The sequence below is a fragment of the Barbatula barbatula genome, assembly GCF_947034865.1.
Source record: "Barbatula barbatula genome assembly, chromosome: 13".
NCBI lineage: Eukaryota > Metazoa > Chordata > Actinopteri > Cypriniformes > Nemacheilidae > Barbatula > Barbatula barbatula.
Window position 1 is genome coordinate 11213284 of NC_136776.1, and position 16770 is coordinate 11230053.

General features: G+C 37.5%; 1 protein-coding gene across 1 annotated transcript in view; it reads right to left on the reverse strand.

Moving 5' to 3' along the window:
* Positions 1-10252: 10252 nt before the first annotated feature.
* The window catches only part of slit1b (slit homolog 1b), a 32423-nt gene continuing 25905 nt past the window's right edge, over positions 10253-16770 (reverse strand). The window contains exons 26-37 of the mRNA XM_079472069.1: positions 16378-16541; positions 16180-16304; positions 15986-16080; positions 15765-15904; positions 15519-15615; positions 15075-15212; positions 14176-14401; positions 13100-13230; positions 12864-13018; positions 12486-12786; positions 11309-11520; positions 10253-11040 (exon numbers count right to left, since the gene is read on the reverse strand). Of these exons, the coding sequence (XP_079328195.1) occupies positions 10796-11040; positions 11309-11520; positions 12486-12786; positions 12864-13018; positions 13100-13230; positions 14176-14401; positions 15075-15212; positions 15519-15615; positions 15765-15904; positions 15986-16080; positions 16180-16304; positions 16378-16541 (2029 nt within the window). The 3' untranslated portion in view covers positions 10253-10795. The remainder of the gene's footprint in view (positions 11041-11308; positions 11521-12485; positions 12787-12863; positions 13019-13099; positions 13231-14175; positions 14402-15074; positions 15213-15518; positions 15616-15764; positions 15905-15985; positions 16081-16179; positions 16305-16377; positions 16542-16770) is intronic.

A 16770-nucleotide genomic window follows, 5' to 3' on the forward strand; every position in this document is an offset into this window, starting at 1 on the left:
TTTTTATTTTGTCGTTTAAAAGTGAAGTGTGTCATATCTGTGCCACCAGCATAATTGTTGGAACAGTAGTCTAAAACCCTCTTGTCTGCCATTGGTTGCACAAACCGATCACTTTGCTTTTAGTTGAAACAATGTTGGCAGGTTTGCAATGCTTTAAAAAGCACCACATCATTTAAACCTTCTCTGAATCAACCAATGAATGGGTCTTTGCAAACTAAGCTGGATTTTAAGAATAAAAAAACAACACACTTCACCTTTAAGATGGATGAAATGAGACATAAGATCAAGAATAGGTATAAGTGAAACTGAATTATATGGAACATAGCCATGAGAAGTCAACATCCAACCACTACATCAATTGTCTAGACTAATGTTCAAATAAGTGAAGACTTTCCTCTTAACACGATCAATGGCTTGCTCAGTTAGAGGTCGAATGGAGATGTGTGGAAATGGGCTTTGTCAAATGGCCAACATTCTGCTCAAGAACTTGAAAGCTTTTGGCTGTGAAAGGGCTTGTGTTGCCATGACAATCTTGCAAGATCATTCACTCATAAAGGTGTGCCTATTGTAATTCTTGTTTAAATATTCACATTTTACTTTTAATACATGGATTGTGCATTATTTTTGTGAGATACCAGCGTTTTTATTTGCTTTCTACCATACCATACATCTTTGTGTAATTTTCCTTTGTCATTTAACTCTTATTTGTTAGACCCAAATGGAGAAAATGAAAGATTGAAACATGGAAGTTATGATATTTCCAAACAAGCGTCCATTGAGTTTTTAACTTTGGGTCTTTCTGCTGCACTCACCCCTATAGCTTGTTGGCATTGAATTGAATTTGATGACCAATCTGCTCTTAAATATTAACGTCATCCATGACTGTTTCAACCCTGCAATCCATTGAGTTTTGCAGGAATAGAATTATTAGTTTTGCTACCTCAACTTCCAAATGGTTTATATAACGTCGCCCTTTGGTAGTGAAGCAAAAATTACTTGTATCTTGTGGGACTGACAGTCCCTAATGGCGTTTGTCGATCAGGTTTTGGCAATGTAACGATGGTTTGACCGGCTTACCCGCTGGAACCTGTATGTAGCATTTCAGATGCAGGTATAACACTGGCTCATCATTCCAAAAGAGTGTCAATACCCCATTTGGTTAGAAAGCAGTTCCATACGTTCCACACTAACATACGTGTACCTCATACAGTTTTTGGATAGGGGGAATGACTCTTCTTTTGGATATAAATGTTTTTTTTATTCATCCTTGATTGATTGCGTTGCGAAGACCAGTGTTTGGTAAAAGATTCTGGTTGACCACAGACCCTGTCCAGCTCCTTCACACTGTCTCAGCAAGCCCAACAAACTGGGTTTTATGAAGGAGTGCGTTGTTTGAGGCGGTGTGAAATTGACTGTTGTGTTTAAGATCACAAATTCGACAGGCCCCTTTAGAATGTTTGAAATGTTGGGGCAGTGTGAACCAGCATCATGGTTGAAAATGCGTTATTCTTGTGCATTTCTTAAATATATTATAGTCACGCCATTCCATACTAGTCTATGCCCTTTTTACATGCCAAATGCAGTCTGTGGGCAGTATCTTTGTGTTTCGAGAAACCTGTTGCATATTTATTATGGTCGCACTCATGCACTGATGTTGGTGCATTGCCGCAACTTTTGTGAGTCCAAGTTTTCTGGAGCAAAAAAATGCCTTTTGCTATCTGTTCAGTTGTGCTAATATTTCAAGTACTTTTTCAAGTTTTGTAAATTCTGAGAATGGAGTCTTGACATTGTAAAGTTTCTGGGTTCAGTGTAGTATAATGATTGGATACCGGTCTCCCTTACTCCTTCAGGTTAATGCATGAGAGTGGAATGATAAGGCTCGGCTAAAGACTGGCTAAAGGTTTTATGATATTTCTTCATACTGTTGATATTGTGATTACTGAAAAAAATCTGAAAGTGGTTTGCGATCCTTTCTTTCACAAAGTTTAATTTGTTACCGCAAAAAGTCCCATATCTAGAGGGTAATATTCCAGAATGACTTTGTAACAATAGTTCCACCACTGCGGTGGTTCCAAATTGTCTTTAGTTTGATTACTGTGCAATACAAAACAAATTCTCATTAAGCTTGGGAAAACGAGTCAAGCAAGGCAATACTATTGATTTAGGTCCCCTCCAAAAAGTGGGTTTTTTGTTACAGGCCCAAGAAAGAAGGTCACCCAACAGCCAGACAACTTTTTCAAATGGAAAAGATCAGCCAAATACCCTTAGTTCAGTGCTTTATGAACAGCAAAGATTGTAAAGTACGAATTACCTGGGGAAACAAAAAAATTGAGGTTTAAACACTTTTGTTTGGTCCATCGAGATCTGCAAGGCCACAAAGACTATTTGTATTGTTTCCTCTGTTTGTTCAACTTGTGATGATGTGTTTCAACTTAAAGAAAAAACCTTACAACACAGAATACCTCGGATAATAAATCCATGTAAATCTTGACAGCCTCCACATGTAGATAGAGCCCAGTTCACTGCCACCCTCATCCATGCTGTCGAGAGGACCGCATTCGTCTGTTAATTATCAATAATTTCAATACCTGTTGTAACGTTGTGGAAGTTTCATTACTTTTTTCTTGTCGTGTTTGATCTGAACAAACAAATTAAACAATTATTGAATTATAATTAGTGTCAACAAACAGAACTGCAAAATCATGATTGTTGTCAATCGTTTGTTTTTAACACACTCAGCTTTAACCATTGGTCAGTCAAATAAATATTCCTATGCCACACTCGCGCTATTGGTTGAGCCACAAATGGTTTGCTTAGAGTTGGATAGAAGCAAGTATTTTAACATTGAAAAAAATTACACTTACTTTTGGCAATTGCAACTACAACATTTTAAGAGACAGAGACCATTGCCGATGCTGCAAAGTGGAGCAGATTTCAGTTTTATGCAAATGCAATGCAGTAACCACCAACAGAATGTCTTAAAGCAGTGTTCAGTCCTGTTCAGTCCCCCCTCCCAGAATGTTTTAAATGTCTTTCTATATAAAAAAACAGATTCAACTCATTAACTGGTTAGTGTATTAACTGGGGTGAGTAATTAACATAACAACTAACATTTGGAGTGAGGGCTGATAAGTTGAATCAGGTGTTTTATATAGGGAGACATCTATACTATCTTAGGAGGGGGGCCCCCCGAGGACTGCATTTGAGAAACGCCGTCTTAAAGTGAAGCCAAAATGATCCGTCGCCTGATAGGAGTGGGTATTGTGGTCCAGTAGAAATGTCCTTGGTAAAGTACCAAACCATTTTATTTTTTCAAAACTCTAGTCGCAGACTTGCATTTTGTATTATTAAAGAAAATCATGTTAAAACACTAATGGCTCCAAGAGTGGCAGAAATCTGGTCCGTTTTCCGAATACCACCAAGAAAACGGTTTTAAGCTATAAAATGGGTTTTCAGTTTAGTTTGTTGAGTTCAAACTGAAAACCATAGTCTGTACATTTGTCATATGTTGGGTTCCATCATTTTGTATATCATTTTCATCATCAGCTAAACTGAATGTAGGAGGAAAAAGAATAATCTGAAACTTTGAACACACACTCACACACATTTATGTACTTTAGGACAAGCTATAGATTATATTAATGTGTTCTTAAATATATATATATATATATATATATATATATATATATATTTAAGAACACATTAATGTATATATATATATATATATATATGTACACACACACAATAATCACAGTAAATTGTATATAAAGTTCTGTATAGTTATATTCTTATCTTCTGGAAAGAGTTCATCTCTTCCTCATTTGATTCAGGGAACAAACGTTTCAGTGCAGTATATTTAGACTCCTGTATGGCTATAACCGTTTGTATAGTTCATTTGTGTTGATTTGCTCACGCCTTTCCTTTGACATCAACGTAGGGGAATGATAGTTAGTCCTAAAGTGAGCTAAAGAAAGGAGAAATTAACTTATTTTAAGTCATTTAATTCTGCCAGGGTGCAGTTTTTCACAATACTGTACAAACGGAATATATATAAGGGGACATGTCAAAGTTTTTTAAGGTGGATGTGTATATATCTCGTACCCATTTCCTGATTTGATTTCTTCGTTCAGGCAAGATGTGTATAACACCTCATGGATGACGAACAGGATTTTTTTGAAATGTGATTTTGAAGTATTTATTGCAACATCAGTCGGTGATGTAAACTAATATTCCCCCTAATAATGGGTATCAGACAGGATTTTTGGTATTGCTTGTTATTTTTGCTTGCTTACATAAGTGTACATGTTATGAACTTTACGTTTAAAAGTCAGATGGGTAAAATCATTTTGTGAACACTGGATCTCTACTGGACGATGTCCGAAAATCATCCTTATTCGTGTGGAAACGTGCCCTGCGTGTGCTTAGCTGCAACTGCTTTATCTTAATGATGAAGATTATGATTTTTCGCGTGAAGTGAAACGTCGCCGTGGGTGTGTATGAGTGTGCGAAACTGCTTTTACTTTCGCTCGAGCGTTGTGTGGATAGACCATTACTTTGACGATTCTCAATCATGCGATTTCTGAAAAGATAAGCCTCTGAGCATCAAAGAAAACTTATTCCTATTCTCTATTTATCTTAAAATCTATCCTATTATTACTAAGCCACAACTACGAATCCCTCAGGGACAAACGACACACTGATTCAATCTATTCAGGTACTTTCTTGATTCTGCGGCCTAGCTGTAAAAATATTACGAATACCGTACGTTTTTTTGGGGGGGAAAAATGAGCAAGACGCGAGTCGTTTTTAACCTGTCGTCGCTTTTTTCTCCGCTGTCCTTATTAGTTTTTGTATTCTTTGTATCCAGACTTAAGTAGGCCTACAATATACTTAATGAATGTCAAAGCGAAAACTTCAGGTGAAGCGCAACACTCAGCCAGGCAGTGCTTTTCATTACGATTTCCTCTGCACACACTGTGCCTAAAATGCCTGAAGACAATACAACACTATTTAGACACACACCACTTCAGACCCTTCGATGATAGTGGTTGACTGGTCTAAGCGCTCCTTTATAGACGTACCTCCAAAGCGCGAGGCCTGATCTTTCTCATTCGCGCTCCGGAATTGCTAGTTTCTGTCTCTTCTTTTAGCATGTAAGTATTTCAGCGACAAAACTGCCTGAACAAACTGCCTCCCGATACGGTTTACTTTTCACTCTGGTTTTCATTTGTGCTTGTACAACAAAGCCAACGTTTATACAGATTTGTTTTTGCTATGTTTTTTGAGCTTTTAGTGTGCCTGCTATCAAAATAAAGGATTAATGAAAAGGTTGTGTTTGACCTTTGTCTAAATTAATTATATTAAAGCTGTATGATTTAACTCACGGGAAACATCTGGGCAGCATTATCTCCCAATTTTGTATATTAGTGTCTTTGTGGTTTTGTTGTTTGACATTTTTCTTCCGATTTACAGATTTCCACACGTTGTCACGGGTATAAGTTTGAGACGGCTAACAGTCGGCTGTGGGCGTGTTATATACACACATACTTGGATTAGAAAATTCAGGCTTTTTAATTCAAATACTTACATGTTAACTCCTATTACGAGACAGAGCGTAATAGATTTTAAAACGCGTAGGTTTGCCGGTTTGGGATAAGGTGCTGCTTTTTTCGAATCTTTTCCGTTTTCGATATACCTCAGACCGTCTAGCTAATAGTGAGTGCTTTTTACAAAATGGCATCTTGCCTTTTAACACTGGTTGCTCTGATTCAGTCAAGTGGTCGGAAAACAGGCGCTCCAAAACTGGAATAGACCTCATTTCAATATATACTGTTTACTCTTTGACAGAAACATTGTATAGTTTAATATTTTCTTGTACTGTAGATTTATTTATGTATATTAATTTTTTCCTTTTTGTACTGTGTATTGGACTTTTATTCTAGACTTGTATCGATGTCTGTGTTAGAGCACTTATGAAGATCACAATAACTTTTTTGTTTGATTGCACTATGTTTCTTTCATTTCTTTTTCGTTTTTTTTATGCAAATTCTTATTTACAAGCTGGGCTAATGAATAATAAGCTGTCTACTATTGTATGTGATTTTTAAAAAAGAAAAAAGGAAATGAAAAACCGATTAGATTTTCTGTGGTCTAATTTAAAACAAAACGAAAAAATGTTTTCTCTTTCTTTTCATTTGCATTGACCGTTAAGCAAAATGCTGATTAGATCCGTCTTTGTGCATGTGTGGAGTTTACTGGTTATATTTTACCCATTAGGAAGAAAATGCCATTTTTCAACGCATTTTAATTGTAACATTGTGCAAGTTAGTATTCACTGGATGCTAGAACCTTCTTATGAAAACCACTATTCTTCTAATAAATTTTTGTTGTGAAAACAACGTGTCGAGTTTCTTCTTGTATATGTTACTAATGCTTATGTTCTCAGTTCCCATGGCTTTTACTGAAGGAACTTCTGGATGGAAATAAACAGTAGGTCAAAATAAGAGTAAACACTGATAAAGGTGAATACTGAATAATGTGATCATATTGGAGAGATTATGCGGTCCAGAATAAATAAAACGCACACATCATTACCAAAAAATACTTGTTTTCCGTTTCCCTGTCTGAGACCAAACTTAATGACCTTTACATTTTGGCTACTTTCCTTCCCATTACATTTCCAATTATGTTAATGTGCCATTTAGGTAATAATCAGTTCCCAACACCAAGATATGTCGAAAGCCTGCACTGTTTGTGATTAATGACAATGGTGCGTGTCATGCACGGTGACCTTAAACACATTACATCAACGAAATCATTTGACATCACCAATTTTTTGATAGGGCCATATTTTAACAATGTGAACACGCACAACACTTACACAGCATAGTTTTAAACTGACATATGTCAGTGAGTGGAAAGGTCAGGTCCATAATCATAGAGGCCTTCGTGCTGTGCACAGCTGTGGGTGCTCAGCAAGTGCCCCCATTACTCAATAACAACTGCAGAAAATGGATTCAATTAAGCAACGTAAAAAAAAACGTCTTTTGTCATAAAGACCATTATGCTCGCACACACAGAACAAGTACGTCTGCTGTCTTTTTTTAGTGGACTGTTTACAAATAAAAATATCTGAACATTTTAGCAACTCAAATACAAGGGACGCATTATCTAACATTTTGACTAATGGGTCAGTCTATGCAAATGTCTGTTTTTAAAAAGTAAAAAAAATGTCTTAAGCACAGTTATAAGTGAATTGTCACATGCATAACAGTCCGTTCTCCTCATAAATGGGCACATGACATTTTAATAAAATAAATATTTGATGTTCTATAAAGAGCCATAGCTTCTGGTTTGCACATTAATTCACAAAGTATGTGGTCTCTCAAAAACGTGTGTCCTGTTTGTCACATCCATAATGTATGATTTTTTTTCTCTTTAAAATAGAAACTTCCTGACTCGTATCATCAGGGGTTTAGTAAAATATAAACAGATCATCTTTAAATTTATTGGTTATAAATATGTTCTTTGAGAATTTATATTTCAAGTTTTGACTGAAAATGTCACATACATAACGCTGGAACCGTCCTACTATGTCATATTTTATTAGATCATATTGGTGTTAAAGCATGAACATTTTTAGATCATGTTCATCTGTTTTTGATACTCTGGTTATGTTTTAACACAATTCCCGTGTTTGGGATGTCTGTAAAGGGGCTTCATGGATATTTTTAAAACATTCTTATAGGCTACCTTCAACTCGAGTTGAAAGATTGACGTTCTATACCATCCTTATGATAGCACATGTAGAGTCGGTTCCCCAGACAGGGTTTAAGCCTAGTCCCAGACTAACTTAAATGGTAGAGGTGTCTTAATCGAAAACAACTTGCGCCGACATATCTTAAAATATATCAGTGTGATTGTTTTGTCTCAAGATGTCCACCAGTAATGTTTTTTTGTAAAGTATGTATTTAAAAACTCCTTCGATATCCTAATTTAACGAAGTCCTGTTTTAAACTAGTCCCTGTCCGGGAAACCGCCCCATAATGTTTGTGGATTGCAATGGGAGTCATGAGTGTGTACGTTTGAAACCTTGATAACTGTGTCTTCCAGTATTTGCAGTACTGTACAACATCCCCAGACTTCTTTAATGAATCTAAATCATTTCTGTGCTTACTGACAAGCATAACCCAGAATATTCCTTTCTATATTCGACAATTATTCAACTCACCTGTCACCACCACCCACATCTCATCTTAACGTGGAAACAGAGACGAGTACATTTATACCACGGCAAGTTCCCCTCCATTACAAATATTGCTTTTAACTTTTTATTTATATGATTAAATCTACCTCTTCAGCCTGGATACTTCTGGGAGTCATTCTTGAGTTCAGCACAGTGCTGGGCTGGTAATCTGGCATACCGGGCCCGGTGGGCCAACGCACTTGGGGGCCGATATAATATAATATTATATTTTTTTAATCTGCCAACGACCGGCCCATAAAGCAGGGACAGCGGCCCATTGGTTAATTTTCCATACTGACACTGGGCTTGCCCAATCATCTCTTAACAGACTCCAAGCAGAAACTTCAATGACTTCCAATATCGTAGTCTTGAGGAGCACGCCAACCTCCTGGAAATTATATAGGACAGTTTACATGTTCAGGTAATTTATTTTATTATTGTAGTACGTTTTGCGCCTAGCCATTTTACCTCAACTATTTATGTTAATAATAGCAGAGGTTTATGGGTAAAATGTAAATGAGTGGCGCCAAATGAACATTGTATATGTTTTAATTGGTCAGTGCAGCGGATTGGTTGGTGCCACGCTGCCCATCGGTTGGCGATAGGAAATTGAATCGCGCAGATGACATGTCAGCGGGGCGCGAGCTCTGTAATACCCCGCTGTCTCATCCCACTATTGGATTGTTTGGCTTCCCTAACTAACGCTCAATTTGCGCGAATCACACCACAAGTAGGTAAAGGTCTATCACCAGGGAGTCAGTCAAGAGAGAGTGAGTACACTGGTCCACTTGCACTGGTCCATGGCACTTAGTTCTCAGCTTTGTAGGTTTTTGGGGGAATGGAACAGTAGATATGCATATCTACAGGGACCGCAAGGATGGTGTACTCGTTGGTTGTGTCCGACCCATCGTGGTGGGCCGGTCTGAGTAAAAATGTCAGGGCCCTTTTTTTGTCTCAGTCCAGCCCTGGATTTAGGATATTTCGGATAATTCCCATCTCAAAAAAGCGTGGTTCCACAAATTTCTTTCCAAGATGAAACTTGAAGTGGAAAATATTCTAAATCCGAGGCGTCTGGAACGCAGCAGCATCAACCCTAGACAATCATTTTACAAGCACTAAATTCACAATCACATTTTTAATTATGAAAGAAACGATTGAAGCATCTTGAAAACAGTTTTTGGAGCCTCTGATTTAGTAAAAAGCAGAATTAAAGGGAATCTCGAAATGTTGAGGTGAACTCATGTTGAGGTGAGCTGGTAGTACGCTTTAAAGCCTTCATAGCAACAGACATTCCTGAAACTCTGTAATGATTAAGACAGCTTGGATTAGAGGACTTCGGTACAAAGGTTATCATGGTTAATTTGAAGCAGTGTGGGTTGTTGAGGGCTGTTAAAAATAGCTCTGTACACTTGAGCCGGCTGAAAAGCACTGTGTGGCAGTGCAAGGTCTGCAGTGCATGGTCAGCTTTTCTATTCTTTTATTTGGCACTGTAGCTTCATCATTTTTGGGTATTTTGTCATATGTTTTCCTAGTATCCGGATGTCTTATTATTTGCTTAGGCAAGTATCACTATCATACTAACAACATTGCAAGCCTACAAATGCGAATGACAACATCAAGCCATAGAGCAAATTAAGGAAAGTGGGGCTATTATTGTTTGACACAATGGTTTGGTGGTCAGATAATAAAAATTGTATATGGCACACTGATTTGCATGAAAGAAGGGACTTGTAACATATATATCACAGAGACGTGTAGGTGGTTATTTTGACTACAGCCAATAAGCATCAGCACCCTCGCAACTGTACGTGTGCATCTGTTTACTGGTTTGGAAATGAGAGCCATATATATTGGAATATTTTAAGACATACGTGTCAAAAATGACAATTCACTAAATACGATTAGCCTGGTATGAAAAATGACGGTTTATGAAATATTCCTACTTTGCATTTTGTACAATGCAAATGCATAAACAGCCCAAAGAAACGAAACAAAAATAACCGAATTAAACACAAAAAAATGAGGCAAAAACTTTAATGAAATAAATAGAAACAATATCACATGTCAACAACAAAACATTTGCACCAGACTGCATTGAATGAAAAACACAACAACTACTTTGTAAAACAAACGTATGTAGAAAACTAAAAAAATTGTACATCACCAAAGTAGGTGTTTAACATACAAAAATACTATATCGAAATTAAAAACAGCATATATTACAATCAAACTTAGTTAAACAAATAAATTACAATGAATGTTAAAAATTATGTAAATGCTATAATGCCCTTTAACATGTTGTCTGTTAAACTGAATTAATAAATCTAAGCATCTAATCCAGTTGTTGGTTAGCTCTTTACTTTAGACATGTAATAGTTCATTCGTCGGACAGCATGACTCAAAATTTAGATGTCAAAATGAATTCTGGCATCATCATTCTCATGCATTCTTCTCTTAAACGGTTCTTCAAACTCCTACATCACAGATATTATGGTCCATGATACACAGATACATAACGTGTCTTCTGCAGCCTCTGATCCTTCTTTGTGTCTACACACACTTATCACAGCCACACTCCACGGTCTTCTCAATGTCTTGTGTAAATGACGTGCCGTCGTCACACTGGAAGCTGTAGCGTCTGCGGCGTACTCTGGTGCTGGTGCAGCACAGGCCTGTGTCCGCCCTGCAGCCGCCGCGACACTCCAGCCAGGACAGGGCCTGGGTGCTCCGACACTGGACGTCACCGCGGCGTACGCGATGAAAGTCCCTCACAGACTCGCCCTTACAGGGAGCAACTGGAAACAAACACACACGAGTGAGCATGAATGTCATGCATATTTATTTTAAAGGAACAGCGCATTCAAAAACTTACATTTTGTGATCATTATTCACCCTCGTGACTTTATTTTTGCTGTACTATCGTAAAATGTCTACTTTTGTAGATACAATAGAAACCAATCCCTCCGTCATATGGAATAACATAAGGGTGTGTCATTTTATTTATTTGTAGTCACTTTAAAATAAATGTGTCGTGGATATGAGTTTAATATGTGACCGAGTTACCTATGTCACATAACTGTCCGCTGTAGCCACTGTCACAGATGCACTGCGCCTGTCCAGTCTGTGATAACTCACAGAAGCCTTGTTGACAGTTTAGTGCTGTACAGGGACTGGGAGGGACGTCCGGTTGACTGCATAAGGAGCCGTGGAAACCCCCCGCACACTCACAGCGGTAGGATTGAACGTCTACTGGAACACACCTACCATGGACACACCTAACAGGAAATTCAAGAAAAATGAATCAACATTTTGCATCGTATAAATAGTTTAAGTGTTTTGTTTGCTTAAGATTATATTTTCTCCCTATTTTTTATCTAATCAAAATAATGGTGAATTTTATACGTTATAACACTTGCATTGCATTTGATGATATTTATTTCATCTTATTTTATTTACAAATTGATAGAAAACATGCTGAGGTTAACGCAACACTTTCATCACGAACGAATACATGAATGAATAAACATGAATGAAAAATGAATAAACATATGTAGGCGAAATTGATTTTGTCCATCACTGATTGGATCGTTGCCAGATGTTGCTGGAGGGGAGGGCCAGAATCGAGTCCTCAATAGCGTGAAAGGAAGTCATTTCGAGGGGGAAGGTTTACGTTTGTGAATAAAGATTATGAGGGCACATGAACAAAAAAAAGAACTGCCGGGATGAGTAATTTATAAATCGACAATATTCAGTAGTACATTTTCATTCACGGTGACTTTAATATGCTGTGCAAAACTATTAGCACAGCTAAACACATTTATTCATGTTTGACAAACGAATGGGTTCAAAATAACAAAAATATTTTTTATCGTATAAATGTAAAGCACTGGTCTGCAATCTCTTTGTCTGACTTCCTGCACATCCTGTGTTTGTTCCTGCGCATGCATGAGTTCTACATGAATGCAACACAAATTCATTCCATGGAAAAGAAACTTGCAACATGTTTTTCAGTAAGTATTTCAATTTTTTATGTTTAAATTGTTCAAGTAATGCATTACACAGAAAAGTAATTTAATTACGTAACGCATGTTTCTTGTAATACTTTACCCAAACGCTGGTTGCAACCTTGTTCAGCCACCCGTTTAAACTAAACCTCTGTGAATTTTTCAAGCCGCAGGCAGAATAACACATAATAGCAAATAGTGAATAAAACAGGTGCCATGAACATACAAGCACTCACTTGTTTTTCTGGCAAGGGTTGAGAGCAGCCGTAAGAAGAACTTGATCACAGTGCGGTCCTCCCCATCCCGGCTGACAGCGGCACACAGGCCCGACAGCGCTATCCGGCTGGCACAGTCCATGCACGCAGCGGAGCTCCTGACAGGGCTGGCACCCCGGCACCACCCCGGGCTTCATCTGAGTATGAGTAAAATCCTGCAGTTCATTGTTAATGTACAGATTCCGAATGCAGCCCTGAAAACTGGATCCGTTGACAGGCGGCCACTGGTTGAACGACAGCGACTGGGTGTTTTCAGGCATACCTGATGGTAAAACATAAATTAAAGGAGAAGTTTGGGAAAAAAAGGCCAATTGGTGGTGTCGGGTGCATTCATCTTACCGCCTACATATAGCGGGGCGTCTTTAGTGAGAGGTTGGACGTGTCCCAAACTGTCTAGAGTCGTGGGAAGCCCTCCGTCAACTGACAGATTGACCATTCGGTCATAAGTAACCAACTCGACTGTATGAAACTCTCCGTCATTCACTATTTCAGAGCTGCGAAAATAGAAAATCAGGCGAGTTAGGGATTCTCACACGTACGTGCCTTTAGGTGAGCTTGACCTTTATTTGACGCACCTGTAAATGGTACTGCCCGGCTGGTTTCCCGAATCATAGGTCACTTTGACATGGCCCTCATACAGCTCAACTGCAATATGGTCGTTGACTCCATTGTAGAGAAGGACGCCATTGTCCTCAGCTGTGGAGACCTGCAGTCAAATTTTACAGTATGGGTGGCATTCAGAAGAGAGGGAAACCTTTTCAATATCTCAATTGACAAACAGCCTGGGATGGCGAATGTTAAATAATATTTCTTGTAGCTTGATACTGGGTCATAAAACAGGTCATGTGTCAAATTTTTGTTAATTTATCAATTTTAAATGTCACCTGAAGATATTTGTGTATTATTTATACACAATTCATAATATTTACTAAACTGACTTTTTGGGGATCATGGTGGAAAACCTCGTGATACCAAAATGTGGATGTGAATTCGCTGGGAACAGCACAACATCTGTACGATATTTCAAACACATTATGAAGGGCTTCGTAAAGATTATTTGATAAAAATAAAAACTTTTTCAACTAAATGTGTACAGCGTGTGAACTTGAAATGCAAATGCATGTTTGTTGAATGCAAAAACATTACTACGATTTATGAATGTACAATTTTATTTTGTATATTAAATTATGCATTTTAAAATATTATTTAAATTGCAGGTGTGTTTAAAGGAGAGAACATTTAAACTTGAGCAGATGCTTCTATCCAAAGCTACAGAACAGTCAAGCTATACATTATTTCAGTCTTTCCTGGGAATCTAACCTATACTGTAAAAATATTCACCAATCCAGCTGCCTTAAATGTTTAAGTAAAATCATCATTATCTTTATGAGTCAATTGAACTTAGTTATATTGAACTGACTGAAAATGTAAAATACAACAACCGAGAAATAAATAAAAACAATAACTTACACATTGTTTTCTTTAATTTAGCCTGCATTCATATGTTTATGTGCCATAAGGTCAGTGAAAATAAAAAAATATATAATAAGATATATTTTATACAGGTATATCCAGCTGCATATTATAATTTAACATTTAACATATGAACTATGCATATGTGTGATTTCTTATGACGGTACGCGTTTTGTACCTGTAGGGTGATGTTAGTCTGGGGCCAGTTTTTAAGATCACTGAGCAGCAGGTAAGAGTCTCTGTCGATGAAGTTGACACTGAGAAGCTTTTCACAGTGTGGTCCCCCAAACCCGGGCAGACACTGACACACTGCACCTCCCTCACTCTCTGCACAGGGGGCGCCGTTCTCACAGTGCAACAACTCACAGCCGGACTGAGAGAGAGACACTTCACATAATCGACCACTGCAAATAAATAAATCAATAGCACATTTCTTTATTCATACTGGGGCAAGAATATGCAGGATTTGGGAAAAAAATCTAGCAAATATTGATGATGCAGTCACAAAAAGGGTTATTCAAAATATTTATATTAATAGGTTTTTGATAATAATATTAGAAAATTATTATTATTTATTCTAATGAAAACGTAATGATTTGGAATATTTGTGGAATATGTTTTAATTCCTGAAAAAGCCCTCTACATCAGGATATACAGTAGTTCTTACATAGCCAAGATCATAAAAAGGATTGTTCACAGTTTTGATTATAAAGATAAAATTAAATGAATTATTATCAAAAAAAAATAACAAACATTTGTTAATGCATCAGCAAACATGAACATGGTGTTCATGTATATGTATAATATGCTTTAAATATGTTTTAGTTAATACAAAAACAATTGTTTATTGTTCATTCACGATAACTTTTGATTAAAAATGAAATTTATAAATGCTGTAGAAATAGAGTTCATTTTTAGTTCATGTTAATAAATATTATTACTTATTGAAAATGCGTTACAGTTTTCTTTTCCTATTAAAAACTAAACTAAACTGGAAAAGTGTTTGCAACTGCAATATAGTAAACAAACATAAAAGCATTTTATATCAGAAGCAAGAATTGGTGTATGTTGTCTCACCTGTATCCCTGTGGACAAACGCAAGAATATCCTGCCAGATGATCAACACATCGTGCACCGTTCTGACAATAATGCCCCTCACATTCATTATAATCTATACCGCAGTCATCTCCTACAAAACCAGGAGGACAGATGCATCTAAAAACAAACACACAAAACATTGTGAACATTCACACCAAGGCCAAATATTTATAGATCTTAACATCATCTCAAATTCAGTACAATACACAGTGAAACGATCTGAATATCATGTAATACAAGAAATCAGAAATGATACAAAATAATGACATTATAATGATTTAAAAACGTTTTACTGTATTATGAGTATTATGACCAGCCGGTAAATCAATAAGATTACATTAATTGATTCAGTAATAATATTTAAACTAATATAAGTTTGACAAATCCATAAATCCAAAAATATTTAAGCAGTGTAATACGTACTTGGGTCCTGTGACTGTTGGAATACAAGTAGATCCACGATGACAGGGATTTTGACCAGGATAACACAGATCTTCCTCATACTCTTCACATCTTTGGCCTGAAATGTTCAATTACTGTACACTTCATTCACCAACTCTGACATCCGACCAAATGATTCTAACATGGGGTGCTGTGATTTAGCAGGTAAAAACAAACCCCCCAGGCCATCCATAAGCCGTCACCATTGTAATTTGCTGTCACATTTACCTGAGAAGGGGTGAGGACAGACACAGGTGTAATTTCCCGCTCCGTCCACGCAGATGGTGCCATTTTCACACTTGTTTTCGACACAATCATCGACGTCCACCTCGCAGAACTGACCATCATATCCCGGTGGACACGTACAGCTGGTGAGAGACATGAAGACGTTCTCATCAGATTTTTTCTGTGCAGATGTGTGAATATAACAGCAAGACTTGATATTTCACCTGAAGCCTTTTCTTTCCTCTTCGCTATGACAGGTGCCTCCATTTACACATGGATTGCATTCACAGGCGTCGACTGGGACCCCGCAGTTTTTTCCCTGGACGAACACAAGCAGCAGAAATAACTGAGACCGAACACACATACTGTAGTAAAACATGACATCACGGCTATATGGTTCAATGCACTTTAAAATCACCTTGTAACCCTGTGGACACATGCATTTGTATTGATGTACAGGGTCATTGTTGCATCGGCCATGATTCTGGCAGGGGTTTGAGGCACATGGGCTGCATTTCTCAGACACAGATGGATCTACGGGGCCTTGGGAACAAGAGATTGCTCAAAACTGTTTTAAAACATGAATGGATTTTCTCTGATCTTGTACATACTGTACCTGTGCATTGGAAGGTATTGCCTGGCGTAGTGAGCAGCAGTTTGCCCTCCATGCCCTGTGGCGCTGCACAGCGGGCGATGCCGGGTTCCTTATACCCACTTTTTACCCAGTCGGACAGCCAACGCAGACGACAGTCACAGTACAGCGGATTTGCACCAATGGCACTAGATGTTGAAACAAAACATGTGGATTTAAAGAAGACAAAAAACGGATTAGGTGGATTTTTTACCCATAATTAAAAGATATGCAAGTATGCTTAAAATACATTTTTATAAGTTTTACCATACGATCACACAGGTTGGAATGAATACATTCTATGATCCTTTTATCTGATTGAAAAACTATTTTATGAATGTTGGTTGTCAGATCAAGTTGTCACTTATTTCTATTACT